The sequence below is a fragment of the Hyperoodon ampullatus genome (genome assembly GCF_949752795.1).
Source record: "Hyperoodon ampullatus genome assembly, chromosome: 19".
Taxonomy (NCBI): Eukaryota; Metazoa; Chordata; class Mammalia; order Artiodactyla; family Ziphiidae; genus Hyperoodon; species Hyperoodon ampullatus.
Genome location: NC_136932.1, coordinates 46,714,476 through 46,735,222, shown reverse-complemented (window position 1 = coordinate 46,735,222; position 20,747 = coordinate 46,714,476). Strand labels below are relative to the sequence as shown.

The following is a 20,747-nucleotide window of genomic DNA, read 5'->3' as shown; positions in this document are numbered from 1 at the left end:
GCATCTAGTGGGGATGGAGGGTAGACGGAGGAGGCCTGTGGCCTCAGTCTATGGGAACATCTCAAAGAAGTCAGTCTTTGCAAATTCTGGGGCGCTCAGGCAAGCACAAGAAGGGAGAGAGGTGCAGACACGTGCACGGCCCCGGGGTACCTGCTACCCACGCGGTGCCTGTAGGACCCTTAGCTGATCATCCAGGCTTGTCCGCGGGGCCCTGTCTCTAGCACATGGCGAGGACCTGCTTGACTTCAGGTAAGTCTATTGTCACTATTTCTTTCCTCCCTGCCCCCCTCCCCGACCCAGCTGATCCTGAGTCTCTGTTTCAGTCAATCATTTCCTTTAATAAGGTGCTGGAGCCAATTAAAGACAGTTTATTCAATATATTGCCCCCACCTCCATGTAACTTGGAATGTTCTGTTATGTCCAAGACTTCTCCACTGCCCATTCTAAAGCCCAGAATCAAGGGAGAGAAGAGAAGAGAGAAATTCATAGAGACGACGGATCAGAAGCTCCCAGGGCATCATTATACACAAGGATAAGGTAACTCCATTACGAGGTTTTCTATTTGCAACACATTTCTCTCTACATGATTATGATTATTTTTTAAAGATTTATTTATTTGCTGCACCGTTTCTTAGTTGCGGTACACAGGATCTTTTAGTTGCAGCATGCGAACTCTTAGTTGTGGCATGCATGCAGGATCTTCATTCCCCGACCAGGGATCAAACCCATGCCCCCTGCAGTGGAAGAGCAGAGTCCTAACCACTGGACCACCAGGGAAGTCCCTACATGATTATGTTTTCATATGAGGAATAGAATTTTAAAGGGGAAGAATACCTTTTTGAGAACCTAAGTAGCCTCATGTGGCTCAGGATACCACTAGTGAGCTGTGTGACCTTGGGCATGACCCTTAAGACTCTCTGAGCCTCAGTTTCTCTGTCTGGAAAATGGGTATAACCAGGCTCTCCCAACTCCACCACCAACCCGTGCACAGGCAGCGCCGTTGTTGTCTGGACACTCATGACACAGCCACACGCTCAAGGGCAGTGTCATCTAGCTCGCTGCAGTGTGAATGTGGTCAGGATCTCTGAGCCTACCTGAACCTCTGTGAACTATTCGGTCACGGGTGGAGCGCAGGAGGAGAGTGGAGGGAAAGGGCACCGGCTGAGGATCACCCACTTCCCTCTCCCAAGTATCATCCTCCATCCTCCTGCCTCGGCAACCTCCCTTTCTCCCTTTCTCTAAACCCACTTCCTCTTGCTCCTGGCTCCTCCCCATTGAATAACTGCCAAATTGCTTTGGTTTCTGTTTCTTTGTTAAGTCCTCCCCAGTGCAGAGGACTGCCCTGTCAGTGTGCAAAGTAGCAGCGACCACAGAGGTGGTGGAGAGATGGCCTTCGGCGGCGCCCAGCCTCCCTATCTGAGCCCAGTGAGTTCCGGGGCTGTGGGTAGCCTCAGCCAGGGGGAAACAGCTGTGGGGTTCTGAGGAAGCTGCTCTTGCAGGCGGAAGGGGGTGGCATCCCAAAGAGAACACCACAAGGGCAGAAATGCCAGCTGGGGCAACCCTGACGCAACTTCTGCTCTGCATCCGTCTCCGTGGTGCCGTTCAGGCCTGGAGGGGGTGAGCATCATCGAGATTTGTGTGTCTGACAAACGCTTACTGAGCTCTCTCTGGGTGCCTCTCCTGTTCTAGGTGCTCAGTGGGGGAAAGAAGGGCCTAAGTAACAACTAGAAAAGTGATGGCTTTTTTTTGCATGAAGGGAGAAGTAACCAGGGCTTCCGGGGAGATTAACAACCCAGCACGGCAGTGAAGGGCATTACTTTGAAGATGGCCTCTCTGGGGTCAGCCATTTACTAGCTGGGTGACCTCAAGCAAGTTACTTTACCTCTCTGAGCCTCCGTTTCTCCATCTGTATAATGGGGATAATCCTTAAGTCACTGCCCAGGGCTGGGGTAAGGATTAAGTGAGGCAGCACTTCGAGAGAGCTTGAATGGTGTCTGGCCCACTGTGGGCGCTCTGGAAGTGTTTAGAATTGTTACAAGTCTGGGGGCAGCAGGGAAGGCCTCCCAAGGAGGTGTCTGCTCCCTGAGGGGTGAGTGAACAAGGCAGGGCAGGTCAAGGGTGTCTGAGAGGGACCATCTCTGGAGTTAGGGGCGGAGCGGGGCTGCCCCTGCACTGTGGAGCACAAAGGGCTGCCTTCTGTGCCTTTTTGCCTTCTCTGGGGAGCCCCTGTGGCAGGCGGCCTTTTTAAACCTTCATCACCCCCATGTCATACATGGAAAACTGAGGCTCAGAGAGGTGGAGGCCATTTGTCAAATGTCCCCAGATGGTAAGTGGCTGAGGAAGGAGGTGTCTTTTTTTTTTTTTTTTTCGGTACGCGGGCCTCTCGCTGTTGTGGCCTCTCCCGTTGCGGAGCACAGGCTCCGGACGCGCAGGCTCAGCGGCCATGGCTCACGGGCCCAGCCGCTCCGCGGCATGTGGGATCTTCCCAGACCGGGGCACGAACCTGTGTCCCCTGCATCGGCAGGCGGACTCTCAACCACTGCGCCACCAGGGAAGCCCGGAAGGAGGTGTCTTGAGTTCCCCCCCGCCCCAGAGGAAGGAGGTGCCCCAGAGAGAGCACTGGGGAGGACGTGGGCCTGCAGGCGGCAGCCCAGGCCCAGGAGGATTCTGTGGTCACTGTGCCCTGGGCCGGGCCCTGCAGTAGGAGCCTCTCTTGGCCTCTGATTCCCAAGAGGTTGGCAGGTGGGCTGACGGAGCCCTTCGTGGGGAGCGGGGGTGGGCGAAAATAGGTGCTGGGGAGCTGCTGGGGGGCAAACAGGCCAAACCCACCTCTGCAGGGGCCCCAGCGTGGCCTGTTTGCTCTGGGCAGTGTCCAGTGCCCCTCCGTCCATCTCGTGAGGGCTCCAAGGGTGGGGCTGGAGGAAGCTGGGCCGCCCGGTGGGTGCCTCCACCGTGGCCTCGGGGTCAGAACGTGTCACCTGGTCTCTTGCTCCATCAGATGGGCGACCCGCAGTCCCTTCCAGGCCCTGACGTTTTATTATTCTGGTGACGTGTTTTTACTTTTTAACCCTTGGATTCAAAAGCCAAAGATTTCAATTCAGAAGGAAACTCCTTCTATGGCAGCAGAGAGTCAAAACAGGGCCTTGGAAGTCCAGACCAGAAAGAGGCTGGGTGCAGGCCTCACAGGCACCCGGAGTACCGTCTAGCCCACATAGCCACCCTCTCCCAGGCCAGCCATTGACCTGAGTATCTGGGACCTCACTTCCTCCAAAATGCAGTGGGAAGGTCCTCTGCCCGGCCTGTCTGCTGAGGAGGCCAAGCCTCCAGGACCTGCCTCTGGAGCCCCACCCATTCCTCGCCCACGCCCCGCCGGCCTCATCTGGCCCAGCCCCCAGAGGGCCAGGAGGGCAGCTGGTGTCACAGTCAGGACAGGACTCGCTGTTTGGTCCAGGGGAGCACTCGGTGAGCCAGGAGCGAGGATGTTCTGGGCTTCATCGTGAGAAGCAGACCGTGTGGTGGTTAAAAGCATGGGTGCTGGGGTTCAACCCCAGCTCTATCTATGCCCGGCTGCATGGCTCTGGGCAAGTTATGCAAACTTCCTGTGCCTGTTTCCTCATCTGTAAACGTGGCACTAGTGATGACCAGGGTCACAGACGGGGAAGGTCGGCCACCAGCAGGGCAGCAGTGCCCTTTGGCTCAAAGCTGCCCCCACTGGGTGAGCCCCCTGTGCCAGCTGTGGTTGGGTGGCCTCTGTGACACTGGGCCTCCAGAAGGGGGCTGCCCACCCTCTGGCCTGTAGGGCCTGACTCTGCTTTCTGGACTAGATAGGAAGAGGAGGAAAAAATCCTCAGCCTCCAGGCACAGCCCAGAGCTGAGAGCAAGTTCTGACCCAGGAGAAAGATTAAGTCATCCTTATGCAGACAGCTGCTATTGTCAAGGCCTTCCAGCCACGGGTTTTCCACTTAGCCTCTCACCTAATCCTGTTAAGCACACTGCCTGGCTGGCAATGCTATTGTCTCACTGTTCCGAGGAGGAAATTGGGGTGCAGGCAGGTCAAGTGACTTGTTCAACATCAGAGCTGCCAGCACAGGGAGCTGGAAGGCGAGCCCAAGCTGTGGGACCATAAATCCAGCATAAAAATCCATCCTCCTGTCATACAAAGCAAAAGCGGGTGCTGCTGTTTCCTGCTAAGGTCACACACACACACGCACACACACACACACACACACACACACACATACGCATGGAGGGGTCCTTGGCCAGCCAGGCTTAAAACAATACAAATTTATTCTCTTACAGTTCTGGAGGTCAGAACTCTAAAATCCAAGTGTCAGCAAGGCTATTTCCTTCTGAAGGTTTCAGGGGCGGATGTTTCCTTTTTTTTTTTTTCTGCAACTGTTGAATCTCAAATGTTTTCATCGTCTTTTTTTTTTTGTGGTTGTTCCATTTTATTTTTGATTTATTTTTTATTTTTTATTTTTTTGGCTGCGTTGGGTCTTTGTTGCTGCACGTGGGCTTTCTCTAGTTGCCGCGAGCCGGGGGCTACTCTTCGTTGCGGTGCATAGGCTTCTCGGTGCACGGGCTTCTCACTGCGGTGGCTTCTCTTGCTGTGGAACACGGGCCCTAGAGCACGCAGGCTTTAGTAGTTGTGGCATGTGGGCTCAGTAGTTGTGGCGCACAGGCTTAGTTGCTCCCCAGCATGTGGGATCTTCCCAGACCAGGGGTGGAACCTGTGTCCCCTGCCATGGCAGGCAGATTCTTAACCACTGCACCACCAGGGAAGCCCGAGAATGTTTCCTTGCCTTTTCCTGCTTCAAGAGGCTGCCTGCTTGTGTTGGCTTGTGGCCCCTTCCTCCTCCTTTAAAGCCAGAGCTTCTTGCTTCTGTTGTCACATCTCCTACTACCAATTCTCCTCTTCTGCCTCCCTCTTTGAGGACCCTGTGACTACACTGGGCCCACCTGAATAATCCAGGATAACCTCTACATCTCAAGGTCCTCAACCTAATCACATATGCAAAATCCCTTTTGCCGTGTAAAGCAACGTATTCGCAACTTCCAGGGATTAGAATGTAGACATTTGTGGTGGGACAGAGGGGAGGGTGGTAGTCATTCAGTCTACCATACCCTCCTTGGAGTCAACCAGTGTTAGCAGTTTCTTTGAATCCTTCCAGAAATGTTTTATTCACGGTAAGTAAATATATGTATATAGCCTCCCCAACCCATTTTTTAAATAATACGTGAGGCATCATTCCGTATCAGTCCTCAAAGAGTCCCCTGCTTCCTCTCCTCTTCGTGTTAAGCCTCCAGAGAATCCATTCTATGGAAATACCATAATTAATTTCACCATTTTCTTCTTGGTGGACTTTTGGACTCTTTCCAATTTTGCAATTATAACGTGGCAGTGAATAATCTTGCCTTTAGGATTATACTCAATTTGAAGTAATCTTGTGTTTCAGAATTTGAGGGCACCATTTAAGGCAACAAAATCTCACAAAGCTTTTTTTTGGGGAAATCCTTTCTTAAAATTAACCTGTACTGCCCGCCCCCATTATCCACACATGGCTTCCTCCATTCTGCCTTCCTTCTGTGCCCTGATGACCCCATCCCAACACACTCTGCTTTCAGTTCTCTATACCTTAGTGTGAATATGCTTAAGGGAAGGGCCCATACTTGCCAGGAGTATGCATTTTAAGCCCTGTCTGTCATGATGGTGTGAAAGGCTCTTAAGAGAATTTCAGACTTCAACAAACAAATGAGGGGATTCTTTTTCCAGGAAGTACGGCATGCTGGTCTATAAATGTGTCAGGCTGATTCTACTTCTTCAAAATCACTGGCGTGGACAGAGACAACAGAAAGAACTCAGAGATGTAGAGAAGCCATGATTTGCTTAAGGTCACCAAAGTATTTAATGGCAGAGTTCAGACCTAACCTGAGGTGCCACAAAAGACACCTTTCCCAAAGGTCCATGGGGAGGAGAGTCTGTCTGAATGGGATCCTGGTGTTACAGGTTATCTCCCAGGGCGAGCTGTGCACATGAGTTAGGAGGGGTTTCTCTGGATTCTTAGTGGTTGGACAACTCAAGGGCATAGGCTAGGACTGAATTGGGCTGGTGGGTGTTTTTCGTTTGCCTGCAGAGTGTTTATTTTAACTCGTTGCTAAAGAAAACTTTAAAATTTAGAGAGAATAGTATCATAAACAACACATACCCGTAGGCTAGGACTGAATTGGGCTGGTGGGTGTTTTTCGTTTGCCTGCAGAGTGTTTATTTTAACTCGTTGCTAAAGAAAACTTTAAAATTTAGAGAGAATGGTATCATAAACAACACATACCCATCATTCAGTTTCAACTCATGACCTATCTTGCTTCATCTCTACCCAACCCTACTTCCTTTTCCACTCCTGGATTATTTTGAAGCAAATCTAGATATATCATTTCATTGCAAATATTTCATTATATGTCTCTATAACAAAGGAACTCTTCTACAATCCTTTTAAAAGGATTTTCCCCCCAGAAATTAGAAAGCTTTACAGAAAAAAAATTCCAGATTTTGGTCTTCTCCTAAAGATGTGGAAGCTCTGCCAACACTGGACCTGGATGGTAATCACTGGTTACAGCTGAGTGGACACCGCCTCTTTAGATAAGGAAGATGATGTCTCCTTTGCCTCAGTCCCTACCACTCCCTATTGTACCCTACCTGGCCAGCTCACCTATACACATCACCTGCCTGGCTCCTGTACACATTTAATTTTTTTAAACATGTTTATTGGAGTATAATTACCTTACAATGGTGTGTTAGTTTCTGCTTTATAACAAAGTGAATCAGTTATACATATGTCCCCGTATCTCTTCCCACACATTTAATTTTTGTAAGGAATTGACTTAAAGGAGGAGGTAGAAAAGACTTGAACAACTTGAAAAATGTGAAAATTGACTAGGAGATAGAACTGTGTTTAAGGCAGTTTGTAGAACCACATTAGATACAAGGCATTCAGGAAGGAAGCTTTGAAAGTTGAGACATAAGCAATTTAGGAATTTTGATTAGAGAGACCAAGGTGAACGGAAGCAGAGTGGCAGTAGAGAGATAACCTACTATGCACCAGCCTCTTCCACAGACTTTTTGTCACTCAAGCATCAATCTCACTCAGAAGGTGGGATTTATCTCTATTTCACAGATGAGGAAATTGAGGCAAAGAGAAGTTAAGTAAACTTCCCAAGGCCGCTAAGGTACCAAGGAGCTAAATTAGGATTTAAATCTGGAGTATGCCTGGCTCTAAAATGAGGCATCCCTCACCATAACCATGGATCCTTTAAAGAGGCTCAGGAAAGAGAATGTGACAAAGTGATGGGGCCCAGGAGGGGTGGAGATGTCACATTAGGGCTTTGGAGGATGCCAAGGGCCTGGGGGAAGGAATGGGAGCCCAGGAGCAGGAATAGAAGAGGGGACTGCCCCATGGTTGCAGAGAGCACCTGGGAAGAGGCACTTTCTGAGGAGGTGGAGGGCAAAGGTCATGGTCACCACTGTTCTCGGGGTGGGATGGGCAGGAGAGGGGAGGATGCCTTCTCCTTGGCCTGCTCAGGTGAGCAGAAGGTTTATCCTCGAGAACAGGTTGGTGGGTCTCTTTGGTCCCTTGGGCCCCCTGAGTCCCCAGCCAGGGGACTTTGCTAGGAACCTGGCCTGGGGGTCCAGCAGCCCCCTCCTCACTCCCCTGGTTCCTTCCCATCTCAGGGCTGTGTACATGCCACGTCTTCCTCTTAGCAGCTGTCACACTGTCCCTGTCACATCCTCTCAGAGCCGGAGGGATCTCCTTCTCACAACCTCAGAACGTCTGGGTAACTTCCTCGCTGCAGGCCTGGAGGGCCCGTGGGGGCAGAGCCTCAATGTGTCCTGTTCACAGCCGCACCTGGCCCCTAGCCCAGGGCCTGACACCCAGGCCAGCCCCCAGCAAGTGCTGAAGGGGATGGAGAGAAGCAGGCCGGCCCGCTGACCACTGTCTCCTCCCGCAGGCCATCCCCTTCACTGGGATAATCCAAGGGGGTCTCCAGGACGGACTTCAGATCACCATCAATGGGACCGTTATATATTCCAACGGAAACAGGTACCTGGAATTGTTGTTTCTCTCAGCCTCGCCCCTGCGCGCACCAGGGCGCTCTCAGCTCAGGTTGGTCCACCCAGCATCCTCCGAGCTGCCCGCACCTGGCTCAGGGGATGAGAAGGGCCCGGCCCCTGCCAACAATGCACAGCACTCCTGCCATCTGCCAGTAGCACCCAGGGCACCATTAACCAGACTCCCCAGAGACGGGGGAGGGACAATGAGAGCTCCCAGTCTAAGGAGGGAAGCAGGCCAGCCCAGAGGCAGAAGCTGTAGGACTGAACATTGTATGCTATGACCCAGAGTTGCAAAAACATCACCTTCCTTCATTTCCTATAGCTGCCCTCATCTACTTCGGAACCCTCACTCGGTCTGACGTGGAAATAGTTAAACTCGCCATCAAAGTTGTAATTTGGTCTCTTTCAGTTTCAAGCTCTTTTCTGGAAAATGCTAAGTCAATTCAAAAAATAAACATCTTAGCGCTGTTTCCAGCGCTTTTCCTAGCTCCCAAGGGGGCTTCCCAAGAGAAGAGCTTGCACATATTCTCAGAGGCAGGAGGGTCCTCGGATGTTCACGCAGCCCTGGCTGACCTCTGCTGAGGTCCGGGTGGCTCGGAGGCCTGGGGGACCTGTGCCCAGTTTCGGTGGGGTCCACGTGGGCTGCACCCTGAGGTCCACAGTGCTCACGGAGGCCCCTCTGGACACGTGGCCCTCTCTCAGAAGCCTCTGTGTCCCAATCCCAGCTGGCTTCTGCTCCTACTTTTCCTCTCATCACTTTGCATGGGGCCTGGGGACCTTCTGGATCCCTTCAGGCCCCTCCCAGGCCCAGCCCTACACCTGCATCTAGATTCTAGATGACTTCCTCTGCCATTGCTTCCCCTCCAGGTGGACACGGCCACACTGACCATGGGACTTTGAGAGCCCTGAATGCCCCCAGGGGACTCGGAGGGAAGTGAGGCACCCAGATCCCCCAAAACTCTGCCAGCATGGGAGTCCCAGACCTCGACCCTGAACTTCCATTGCTTTCTCTCTCCCCCGTCCTCTGCCTACCCTTTCTCCCAGCGCAGCAGGGCTTTCTACTCCCACCCTGTCTAATAGAATCTCTCCCTACCTCCGAGGGTCCCCCTTCCGATGGGAGCTTAGGCTCTCTCCCTTCCCTGGGGCAGGAATTTTCGAAGGAACACAGGAATGAAGCTGGAGGACCGCAAAGAGAAAACTACGCCCAGAGATATTTCAGAAACACTATTCTCCACTTTAAGAGGAATAGGGACTTAGATGTTCTCATGCCAGAGTCACTTGGAGCTTCCTTTCCCTTTGGTATTCCCAGAGGGAGGGCGGCTGGGCTTAGGGCCAGGCCAGTTTCCCGCAGGCCCTGCTGGCTGAGGGTTCACAGAGTGCTCCGGTGTTGAGGATGGCATCCAGAACACACCCCCCTTAACCGAGAAAGAGAATGGGCTCTGGGGACTTCCCTGGTGGTTCAGTGGTCAGAACTCCACGCTTCCACTGCAGGGGGCACAGGCTTGATCCCTGGTTGGGGAACTAAGAGCCTGCAAGCTGTGCGGCCAAAAAAAAAAAAAAAAAAAAGTGGAGGGGCTCTGCAGGTAGGGGCTCTGTCCATCGAGGGCCACCCTTGGGTGCAGGGCAGTGCCTGGCTCTGTGGGGCATGACATGGGAGCGAGGCATGCTCTCTGACTGCTGTGTGTTTTTTGGGGAGACCAAAGTGACCCCGAGAGGCAGGCTGCAAACCACACTGGTGCTGAGTTCAGGGAACGCTGGAGACCCTCAGAACCTGAGACTGGAGCTTGGTTTGGGGACACGAGCGAGCTCCGTCTGGAAAGAGGCAGAACAAACATTTATTGCGCCCACTTTGTGAGCCAGGTCCCTCGCAAGATTCTTTTGTTTCAGTCCTCACCTTAGAGTCAAGGCTGTACCCAAAGGAAGTTGGGATGGTGAGGGGCTTCCTCCGAGGAGAGATGGGAACAAAGAGTTGCTTGCTTGGGGGCTTCCCCTGGCCGCCTTGTTAATCATCCTCGAAGGAAGGCAGTCACCCTCTTTCCCGGGTGTGGCAGCTTGAGGGTAACGAGGTGCGGGGTCATTGCAGATGACAAACAGTGCAGAGCTGGGGTCTGGGTCCAGGCCTGCTGACCTCACTCAGGTCAGGTGGACACACGCCAACCTCTACAGAGGGACAGACGCGCACACTGAGGTCCCCACGCCTGGAGAGCTAGTGCTTATTCTATGCCTCCCCTTTAGACACCATCTCTGTAGGCGTCCCAGCAATGTCACATATTCTTTCCATTTGTCCTCTTCTCTCTCTGAGCAGACGTGGGCTGGCCTCCAATGAGCGACCACTGGGTGCAAAAGGTTCTCACTCCTAAGCACACTTCTCGACTTCCATCTTGGATACAAATTTCTTTACCCATTTTCTACTGATTTTTAGAAAATCACACTGTAAGGGCAAAATGTGGTAACTGCACGAAAACATACTAAGTGCAAATTAGGTGAGCAAAAAAGATGGCAACAACTAAGGATGGGTACAAACCAGCCACGCAGGTTGTAGGCAGGATCCCAGATGGATGTCAGTCAAAGGCGTGAGACCCTCCTGTTCCCACCCTTGGCAGTAAACCAGGATACCGAGAGCACTGTCTGATTTCCCTTGGCCTAGGTTTTCTGTGAACCTTCAGACCGGCTACAAAGACAGTGACATTGCCTTCCACTTCAACCCTCGGTTTGAAGAAGGCGGGTATGTGGTCTGCAACACGAAGCAGAAAGGATGCTGGGGGCCTGAGGAAAGGAAGATGCAAATGCCTTTCCAGAGGGGGTGTCCGTTTGACCTCTCCTTCCTGGTACAGAGCTCGGGGTTCAAGGTGAGCAGGAACCCTTCTCCCTTCCCTTCCACTGCCTGTCCCCCAGCCTGATCAGGCGTGGTGAATAGCATTTAAATAGTCACGTGAGCAGCACCTTTGTACAGAGAAGAGGCCCATTTCCTTGTAAGGATGCAGTCTCCTTACACACCTTCACCTGCATCTGCATGTGCACCTGTTGTTCTTTTACTACGGAAATAAGCACTAGATAAGTCACCATGGTGCTTTTCGGCCTCCTGGGTCTTTAAAGTCCAAATTATTTCCGTTCCTCTGCCCTTCGTCCACTCTAGGTCCCTGGTAACATTTGTTTTTGTTACATTGTTGCAGCCTTTATCCAGGTGTTATTAATGGCTTAGTTTTGCAGGGCATTGCAAACTGCTTTTGCAAGCAGAGCAGTGTCTCTGGGCTTGGGGAGACAGGAGGGCGGGTGCGTACATCTGTGTCTGTGCCTCTCTGTGTGAACATGGATGTTCCCAACCCCTCGACATGCAACCTGACGTCACCTCTCCTCCGCTCCCCGAGAACATTTGTATGCATATTTCAGTAACACCCCAGGTGACCTAAGATTAGAAAGACAAACCTACTGCAATAAACAAACAACCATAAGAACTAAAAAGCCAACCACCAGAGCCACGTAGGGATTGTGTTTGGATGCACTTTGGATCACAAGCATGTTCGTGTAACTGGCGCAACTCTGAAGGCTGATGCCCCTGACCTACAGGGGATGGATGTTAAAACTAGACACAGCTCTAAACTTCTAGAAGCAGGGGCCCCAGGAGCTTGGGTGAGTTCCCACCTGGCCAGGGACCCCCTCCTGAAACATGCACTCATCTCGGCAGGTGATGGTGAACAGCAACCTCTTCATGCAGTACGCACACCGCGTGCCCTTCCACCGTGTCGACACCATCTGCGTCACGGGCGCCGTGCAGCTGTCCTACATCAGCTTTCAGGTCAGACTGTCCACCCGGCACCCGCCCCCAGGGGCTGGGTGCAGGGCCCGGTCCATTGTGCCCAGGCCCTGCTGCGTGGGCCCAAAAGTGCCAGCCAGTCTCCTTTCCAGGTGGCTCTGGGGACACACCTCTGGCTCCCCCGTCCTGTCCTTCTTGTGTCACTGTCTCTGTCTGGGACACCTGCTTCAGTCTCCCGGGCTCCTAGGCCACTCATCTCTGTCATTCCCACCCTGGTTAGGAGGCCGTGTGGTTCTAGAAAGACCCGAGGCTTGGGAATCAAACTGAATCCAGCTCCAATCTCCAGCTCAGCCATTCTCATCAGCTGGGGGATCTTAGACAAGTGACTTCGCCTCTCCCAGCCTCAGTTTCCTCACCTGTGGGAGGAGCAGGGTCTCTGCCACCCCACAGGTCCTTGTGTGAGTTCAATGACGCGATACACGTCAGAGGTCACAGAATAGCCTTCATGGGCCACACTTGGGTCTATTTGACCCTCTCTGTGCTTTAAAATTTTTGAACGTGTTACCAGCATCTAAAAGGTCAGCAGAAGTTTTTTGTTTTGTTTTGTTTTATTTAATTAATTTATTAATTTATTTATTTTTGGCTGCATTGGGTCTTTGTTGCTGCACGTGGGCCTTCTCTAATTGCATTGAGCGGGGCTCTAGAGCACGGGCTCTAGGTGCGCGGGCTTCAGTAGTTGTGGAATGTGGGCTTCAGTAGTTGTGGCTTGCAGGCTCTAGAGCACAGGCTCAGTAGCTGTGGCGCATGGGCTTGGTTGCTCCACGGCATGTGGGATCTTCCTGGACCAGGGCTTGAACCCCTGTCCCCTGCACGGCAGGCAGATTCTCAACCACTGCACCACCAGGGAAGTCCCTCAGCAGAAGTTTTGCAAGGTGAAAAAGTTCTGGGGCTGGATGGTGGTGATGGTTGCCCAGCTATGGGAGTCGACTTAATGCCACTGAACAGTACATTTAAAAATAGTTAAGCTGGTCAATTTTATGTGCATTTCACCACAGTTGAGAAAAAAAAAAAAAAGTGAGGCGATAGCACATGGTAATCTGGATTTCTGGCTTTTTGTGAAAACTGGAAAGATTGGGGTATGCTGGTCCCACATTCTGCAGGGCCCCAGGCCGCTGGTTGGGAGCTGTCGACACCACTTTGGTATTTGAATGTGTACCCTGAGATGGGAAGGCACACAGCAGGCCCTTGACAAATATGAGGCGCTTTCTCTTTGGTCCTCATCTGTCATATTGCTTCCCTCCCTAACTCCCCCTGTGGGGTTGGGGAGAGAAGAGAGAGAGACAGCCAGCCTGCTGTCCCTCCCTGGAGCCTAACCTTCCCTCTGCCCGTCCTGGACACCCCCACTCCCCCTGCTTGCCTGTCTGTCTCCCTCTTGCACGGCCCCTGCTTTTCCCCTCTTCCTTGGCTCCGTTAATCCTTCTCTTCAGCCCATGGCACCTTTTGTTTTAACAGAACACCGGCGCAGCTCTCATCCAGCCCACCTTCTCCACGGTGCAGTTCTCCCAGGCTGCCTGTTTCCCACCCAAGCCCAAGGGGCGCAAACCGAAAGTGAGTTCAGTGGAGGCCTGGGGAGGCTGAGCTGTCAGCAGGAAGGACAGAACATCCGAGACGCTGGTCCAGCCAGCAGGCCAGCCAGGGTCTCCAGGCCCTGTCGTGCCCAAAGGTTCCCTGCCTCCATCCACAGCCCCGTGCCCAGAGCTGGGGACCTGGGAGTTGTCCTTGGCTCTTCCCTCCTCTCCTTATCTCTCCAGGGCACCAGTACCTCTCTTCCCAAAGCCACTGCCTTGGGCAGGCCATGTGCCCCCTCAACACCCCGACCACGGCCTGGTTCCCCACGCCCCACTCACCCACCACAGTGACCTTCCTATGTACAAATCTGATCACGTCCTCCCCCTGCTTTAAAGTCCTAAAGGCCCCAAGTCCCTCTAGATAAAGTCCAGATAGCAGGACCTGCAGAATCCTCCCCAGTCTTGCCCCAGCCTCCCTCCTGGCCTCATCCCTCACCCAGGAAGCTCACGCAGCCTCCACTGCTCACTTGGGGCTCTCTCAGGCCACCGTGCTTTCTGCACATGCTGCCCCAGTGCTGAAAGCACCCTTTGCCACCCACCCCCAGCCAATCCCGAATGGCCCTTCACAGGTCTGCTTAAGTGGCACTCCTCTGGAGCATCGTCCCTGGGGCAGACCACTGGATGCCCTCCTGAGTCACCACAGACTTTGGACATCTCTGTGCTACGCCAGTCGCCACGTCCTGCTCTAACTGTGTTTATGTGTGTCTCCTCATCACTCTCCTCCCTCCTTCCCTACACCCACCAGGCCCTTTGTGGGCTGGGATTGTAGGTGGTTCGTTTGTGTATCCCTAGCCTTTTGCACAGTGCCTGGCATGCAGTAGGGACTCAGTTAGTGAATGTGGAATAGGTTTGCAAGAGGAACAGTCTGCCGGGTGAAGGCAGGGTCCCGGACAGGACGGAGAGCAGGGCCTGGCCCTTTCTTTGGCCACTTGAGCCGTGGGGACTGGGAGGAAGGCTGTCTCTCTACCCAGCCTCCCCGGGCCCAGCACGGCGCAGCTGGGGCACCTGCCTTCTGCCATGTGGACGCGGGACTGGTGGAGCCGCAGGCAGCCTTGGCAGGGCAGCCCGACTTTGGCCCTGCCTGGGGAGGACAGGGTGTGGTGGATACAATCAGCAGAACTGGGTACCATCTGGATTTTATCTCGTTACCTGGGTGAGCTCGGGCAAGTTGCCTAATCTTTCTGAGACTAGTTGCCTCACCGGCAAAATAGGAGGCAAGGATGCCTCCCTCATTGTAAAGTCTTGAAGCCAGAGTCTGGCACACAGCAGGCCTTCAGCCAGTGTAAGTTTTCACCTTATGGGTGAAATGTGGCACCAGGCGTAATGGCTTTGCCTGCGGGAGCAAAGGGAAGCTAAATGGTCTGCATCAGACACACCCTCCTCTCCTTCTGAAGGAGCCAATGGGAATGTTCCCCCTCCCCAACCCCACTGCATAACCACAGCGTACCCGGGATGCTGGGTGAGAATCTGGGCGCCCAGAAGGCTCAGGAGGGAGGCCGCGTGTGGGGAGGCATTTCTTACCACAGCTTCTGCCGCCATGTTCCTCTCGTGTGGCGCCCGTGTTAACCACCATTTTGGCTTCTCTTCCCCTTCAGCCTCCAAGGATCAGGCCGGCCAGCTCGGCTCCCATTGTAAGTGTCTTGCTCTCTCCTCGGAATCTCTTCACTTCCGCTTTTCCTGTGGGTTAAAAGGAGGAGGCGGAGTCAAGCATGGAACCTCTCCCATTGGAGGGAAGGGCCGCCAAGGCCAGACCCTTGGGCCATCTGCCCGGATGGGGTGATGGTGGGAGGGAGTTCGGGGTGCGGGGAGGGGTGGCTGGCCCTGATGAATCGGGAAGGAGCCCCAGTGGCCGCTGGTTTGCTCAGGGCCCTGCCACTCCGTGGGCAGCCACAGGACACCAAGGCCCCACGTTCACTTCTTCCTTCTGCAAAGCGAGGCTGTGCTAGAGAGATTCCCCTGAGAAGAAAGACGCAGGCCCCAGAGAAGAAACACCTCTACCTGCCAATTTTGGGGCCTCTGGTCAGGATGATGGGGCTGGTTACAAGCTCAAGATGACCTCACCTAAGAGGAGTGTGTTAAGTGGTGCCCTCTGGTGGCAGGTGGCAGTCTTCACACCGGTGAGAGCCGGTTATAATGGGGCTTCTTTCTTCCAGACTCAGACCATCATCCACACCGTGCAGAGCGCCCCTGGACAGATGTTCCCTGTAAGTCTGAACACTCTGGTCAGCTCACAGCCCCACCACGTGCCCTTTTCCCAAGGAGTGAATTCTCTAGGCCCAGAGTCAGGAAGAAAGCAGTTTAGCAAGGAAGATGAGGACATTTGGGGCTGGGCCCTCTGCTTAGGAGAAACGCACGTAAAACTCTCCTTGGGACAGTAGAGATTCTGGATCAGGCTGGATTTACCCAACGACCCAAGAAATAGGTCCCCTAGGGACCAACAGGAAAACTGGTCCTTCTGTCCCTGAGAGGGGAGTGCAGTGGTCCCAGTATCTGGATATGAGACCCTCCATCCTGAGGACAAGCCCCCAGGATGTCACTGCTGATCACAGGCTTAGGCTGCTTCTCCTCCTCCTGTGCCAGTGCAATGCACACGGGGGGCCTGGAGTCAGTGGGGCTGCCCTTGGAGGGGTTGAGGGGCAGGTGACCATGATGGGATCCAGGAACATGGCAGCAGTCCTGCCAAGGCTGACACGGGAAGGAAGGTGACTGGGAGAATCCAAGGCCTGAAGCCTCACGACCTCAGTCTCCCATTGGAGTATCCCCCCAGAACGTGCAAGGGCGTGTGTGTGTGTGCGTGCGCGAGTGCGCGCACTCCTGTACTGAATTTCCCGATCTCTTTTCAACAGAATCCCATGATCCCACCCATGGCGTATTCCAGCCCAACCTATGTAAGTGGTTTCTCTGGGAGGGGTGGAGGTCTGGTTTGTGTTGTGCAGGGTTGGGGTATGGGGAGAGGAGAGGGCAGCTTACAAAATGAAAAGCAGTCCCTTAGTAAGCTGAAGTTCTGGAAACTTCTAGGTAACTTAGAAGACTTAGGAAAGGGGCTTTCACCTTGAAAATCGTCCCTTCACCATGAGCATATTACACGGTCTTCCCTTCTCAGCCCAAGCATCCTTTGCGTCCAACCAAAGCTCTTTTCCTGATAGTAAATGCCCACTAATTTGAGGAATGCTGGAAAGTTTTCCTTTGCCATTTACTGAGCCAAGTAAAGATACCATGGAGTTCTTTCTTGAAGATTCAGGCACAGTTAAATTGTCGACTGACAGTGCAAATGCACAGAAGTTGACATGAAGTTTCTCCTGCAGCGGCAGCTGCTCTGGCTGCTGCTGTCTGACCTGTCTCCTCCTCCCCACAGCCGATACCTTTCTTCACCTCTATCCCCGGTGGGCTGTACCCCTCCAAGAGCATCATGGTGTCGGGTACCGTCCTGCCCAGTGCTCAGAGGTAAGCCAGGGTTCCTGGGGAGAAGAGACACCCCAAGGTCATTCTGGCCATTCCCCCGGCTCGGGGCAGAGAGTCCATGGGAGCGGCCCATCCCCAGGTTCTACATCAACCTGTGCTCCGGGAGAGACATCGCCTTCCACCTGAACCCCCGCTTCGACGAGAATGCCGTGGTCCGCAACACGCAAATCAACAGCTGCTGGGGGTCCGAGGAGCGAAGCCTGCCCCGACAGATGCCTTTCTTCCGAGGCCAGAGCTTCTCGGTGAGATGCTGCAGCCCCGAGCTGGGAGGGGCTCTCGAGGGGCAGGTGGGGCAGCGGGTGGAGGTCATCTGGGGGCACCTTGATCGAGACAGGCGCTGATGCCTCTGGGGTGAGGACTGGGCCCAGAAGAAGGGAAAGTCTTCCCCAAATTACTGCCACAGTCATTTGACTGTCACTGTCCCACATAAGGCAGGTGGCAGGTACTACCTGCTGTTACAGATGAGGAGACTAACTCACACGTGTAGGTTACTTACTAAGGTCACACAGCCAATCAGTGCCAAACTGAACTCAAGAATGAGGTGTCATTCATTCACTCACTCACTCATTCATTCATTCAACAGTCATTTATTAGCTATTTCATCCAGGCCCACTTTGAGCAGCAAGTACCCCAGGTACTGGGGGGACAATGAGGAAACAGTCCAGGTCCTGCCCCCATGGAGTTTACAGTCAAGGTCGGGGAGGAACAAGGAGACAAATGTATGGACATATCGCTGCAGAACAGCAATGCGTACTATGCAGGGGGCAAAGCAGAATAAGAAATAAGTGAGCCCTGGGCAGGGGCCATGCTTCCTCAGGTGGGGTCAGACCTTGGAGGAGGCCCCAGTGCAGGCGGGACCTCAGTGGTAGGAGGACCCCACCTTGCAAAAAATCTACGGGGCAGCAGAGGGTCATGGTCGTGGCCTGTCTAGGAAGCAGGAGGCCCGGGGCTTCTGGGAGAGCGAGGATGGGGAGGTGGCGGGTGGCACTGCTGGAGGCCCGGGCGACACAGAGCTGGGTTCTCGACCCTGACTACGTACTCAGATCACCTGAGAGCTTGAAGAAGAAAAAGCAGTGCCTGGTCCCACCCCAGGCCCACGAGAGGGTGAGCCTGGACACCCATATTTTTAAATATGCCCTCATACTCCTCACCCAGGGTTGAAAATGACCGAGGTAGGGCCTTGTGGGTCATGGATTGTGGATTTTAGCCCAGGGTGCTGGTGTGTTTCAAGCCAGAGAGCAATATACTTTGATAGCTGTGTGACCTTGAGCAAGTGACTTAACAGCTCTGTGCCTCAGTTCCCTTATCTAAAATATGGGACCGCTAGTAATATTGATCTCACAGACATGGAAGAAGGAAATGAAATCGAGTTTGTGACACGCTTAGGACAGTGCCCGGTGTGCAGTGACTCTGCTGCTGGTGTTAGCTATGTGATGGGGACGCTGGTATTTTAACAGCTGTGCTGCCACTGCCTCTGGGAGAATGTCGGGGCGGAAGAGACAAGTTAGGAGGCTGCCGCGGCAGGAGTGCAGGCGCCGAGTACTCCTGTGTGCCGGGTCCTAGGGGCATGGATGACACAGGCATTTGTGTCCCTAGAGGCTCAGGGTCCAGCTAGGATAGGGGTGGGGGACACAGCCTGAGGGGGGCGCCTGACTCGGCTAGGAGGGGCTCAGGAGGTGGGGAAAGGCCGGGAAGGCTGGCTGCAGGAGGGTGAGTCCTGAAGGGGGAGTAGCAGTGATCCACGCGGACAAGGCGTGCAGAGCGGGGAGCCCAGGGGGACGGGCGTTCTGGGGGGAGGAACAGGATACGTAAAAGCACAGGGAAGGAGAGCATGAGGCGCGTTCGGGGAAGAGTGAATCCTTCGGTGTGGCTCGAATGCAGGTGTGGGTCTTGCTTAACTAACATTTGGGGAAGGTGGGAAGGAGCCGGGGAGACGTGAGGCTGCCTTCGGCTTTGAGGACAGTCCAGGCGGGGTACAGATGCCGGGGCCTCTCGTCCAGGTGTGGATCATGTGTGACGGCTCCTGCCTCAAGTTGGCTGTGGATGGCCAGCACCTGTGTGACTACTACCACCGCCTGAAGAACCTGCCCGCCATCAACAGCCTGGAGGTGGGGGGCGACATCCAGCTGACCCACGTGCAGACATAGACCAGCCCTGCCCTGGGCTGCCGTCTGCCTCTGCTCATCACCCCCACCTGCCCCGGATCTGGGCCTTTGCTGGAGAGACCACGTCCTTGGCTGGCTCTGCTTCTGGCCAAGTCCACCTCGTCCCACGCCGCCAGCTGTCACTCCACGCAGGAGGCGGTATCCTCGGCCCCTCCCCTTCCTCCAATCTTTAGCCTCTCCTCCTCCCGGAAGGCTACCCTGATGACACCCCACTGGTCCCCACCAACGGACAGGAGCCTTCTCAGCGGGGGGCTCTCCCCTTTCCCACTGTCCTTCGAATAAAGAAAGAAAGAACGATGCTTGTCGGCACGTGTGCCTGGGACAGTCGTGGTTTGTAAACTGAGTTTGGAGACCTTCTGGAGTCTCTGGAATCGGGGAGGTCCAGGCTGAGGGAGGAGGGAGGAGAGAGCACGGGCTCACTTTGATCAGCGGGTGGCTCCTGACCTCCGGGCCTGCTCCCAGCGGGTCCTCCGCAAACCCCACAAGGGTGTGGGAGAAAGCTCAGGCCTCTTGGACAGGCATCGCTGACGCAGGAAGCTTGGTGACGGAGGTGAACCCAGGAAATGGCCCCATGCTTCTGAGATGGGCCAAGGGCTGGGCTGGGCTCCCGAGAAGCCGACTCGGAAGAGAGGCCTGTTTGTGTGCTTCTGCTGTGGGTCCCCTGGCGTCGGGGGTCAGGGTGTACGTGGGAGAAAGAGATTCAGCGTGTGGGGTTCTGCCAGCCACTGAGCCAGGGCATGGGGACCGGCTCTGTGTCCCCATGATGCCAACGCATCCTGCTAGCTCCAAGAATCCTGTCCTCGGGCACCAGGGTGGGGCTCAGAGCATCCTCAGACCAGCAATACCAGCAGCACCTGGGAGCGTGAATCCCAGGCCCTGCCTCGGACCTCCTCAGCGCCTGCGACGTGACAAGATCCCAGGTGGTCTGCTGCATGCTGGCGTGGGAGACGCACTGGTCTAGGGGACTGTTGTGCAGATGCGTCGCTGGGACGCTGAGGTCACATGCCCCTTTCTCCCCACTATCCAACCCGAGCAGGAGTGGTGCAGGGGCGAAGTGGGCCGGGGAGCCAGTGAAACAGAGGCCCAACCCAAGCCGGGAGCCAGATTTTGCCAAACCCTCACTTAGCCCCTGGCTGAGTTCCTTCCTTGCTCTCACTGGGCTCAGTCCCTTCAGAAGCCTTCCCCGTGAAAGATGTGTGTCCTTCCCTCACTGCCAAGTCCTTGACACACAGCCCAGCCTCACCTGTGCTGTCACCCAGGGCCCAAATCATTACTGGCCAAACTTTCACAAAACAGGCAGCCCCAGAGCAAAAGGCGGTGGTCTAGGCCTTCGCTAAAGACCTGGCAGCCTCGCACCCGTGCCACACCCCCTGTGAGACACCTCCTGAGATGCGGCTCATGCCCGCAGGCCGGCCTGTGCTTCCTCACCCCCATCACGGGTCTTCAGATGTGCACAGAACTCCGTGTGCTGTCCCCATACCCGGTGGGCATTTCAGAGGAGCAATGGGGCCATGCTGATATGTCCCTTTGTGGGGGATTTTTGTCCAGGCTGTGGCACCCCTCAGTCCCCAACTCTATACAGCTTAAGGCTGCTTTCCCTACAAAACACCCACACGCACATACAATGTGGT

At 54.3% G+C, this 20,747-nt stretch overlaps 1 protein-coding gene across 2 annotated transcripts; it reads left to right on the top strand.

Annotated features, from left to right (window-relative positions):
* The first annotated feature begins 1,366 nt into the window (after positions 1-1,366).
* LGALS9 (galectin 9) lies at positions 1,367-19,414 on the top strand. 2 transcript variants are annotated; one of them, XM_079724727.1, is made up of 11 exons: positions 1,367-1,425; positions 8,005-8,096; positions 10,755-10,956; positions 11,793-11,903; positions 13,374-13,469; positions 15,085-15,120; positions 15,643-15,693; positions 16,336-16,377; positions 16,845-16,933; positions 17,031-17,193; positions 18,952-19,414. In XM_079724727.1, the coding sequence occupies exons 1-11, from the start codon at positions 1,387-1,389 to the stop codon at positions 19,096-19,098; spliced, it is 1,068 nt and encodes a 355-aa protein (XP_079580853.1). In that variant the 5' UTR covers positions 1,367-1,386; the 3' UTR covers positions 19,099-19,414. The 2 variants fall into 2 exon arrangements, with proteins under 2 accessions (XP_079580853.1, XP_079580854.1); XM_079724728.1 differs by lacking the exon at positions 13,374-13,469.
* Positions 19,415-20,747: the final 1,333 nt, after the last annotated feature.

Excerpts from the sequence above, each read along its gene's own strand:
- LGALS9 (XM_079724727.1), top strand. The coding sequence starts at position 1,387 with ATGGCCTTCGGCGGCGCCCAGCCTCCCTATCTGAGCCCA. Across the intron at positions 1,426-8,004 it reads AGCCTCCCTATCTGAGCCCA|GCCATCCCCTTCACTGGGAT; the intron begins GTGAGTTCCGGG and ends CTCCTCCCGCAG. Across the intron at positions 16,934-17,030 it reads GTCCTGCCCAGTGCTCAGAG|GTTCTACATCAACCTGTGCT; the intron begins GTAAGCCAGGGT and ends GCCCATCCCCAG.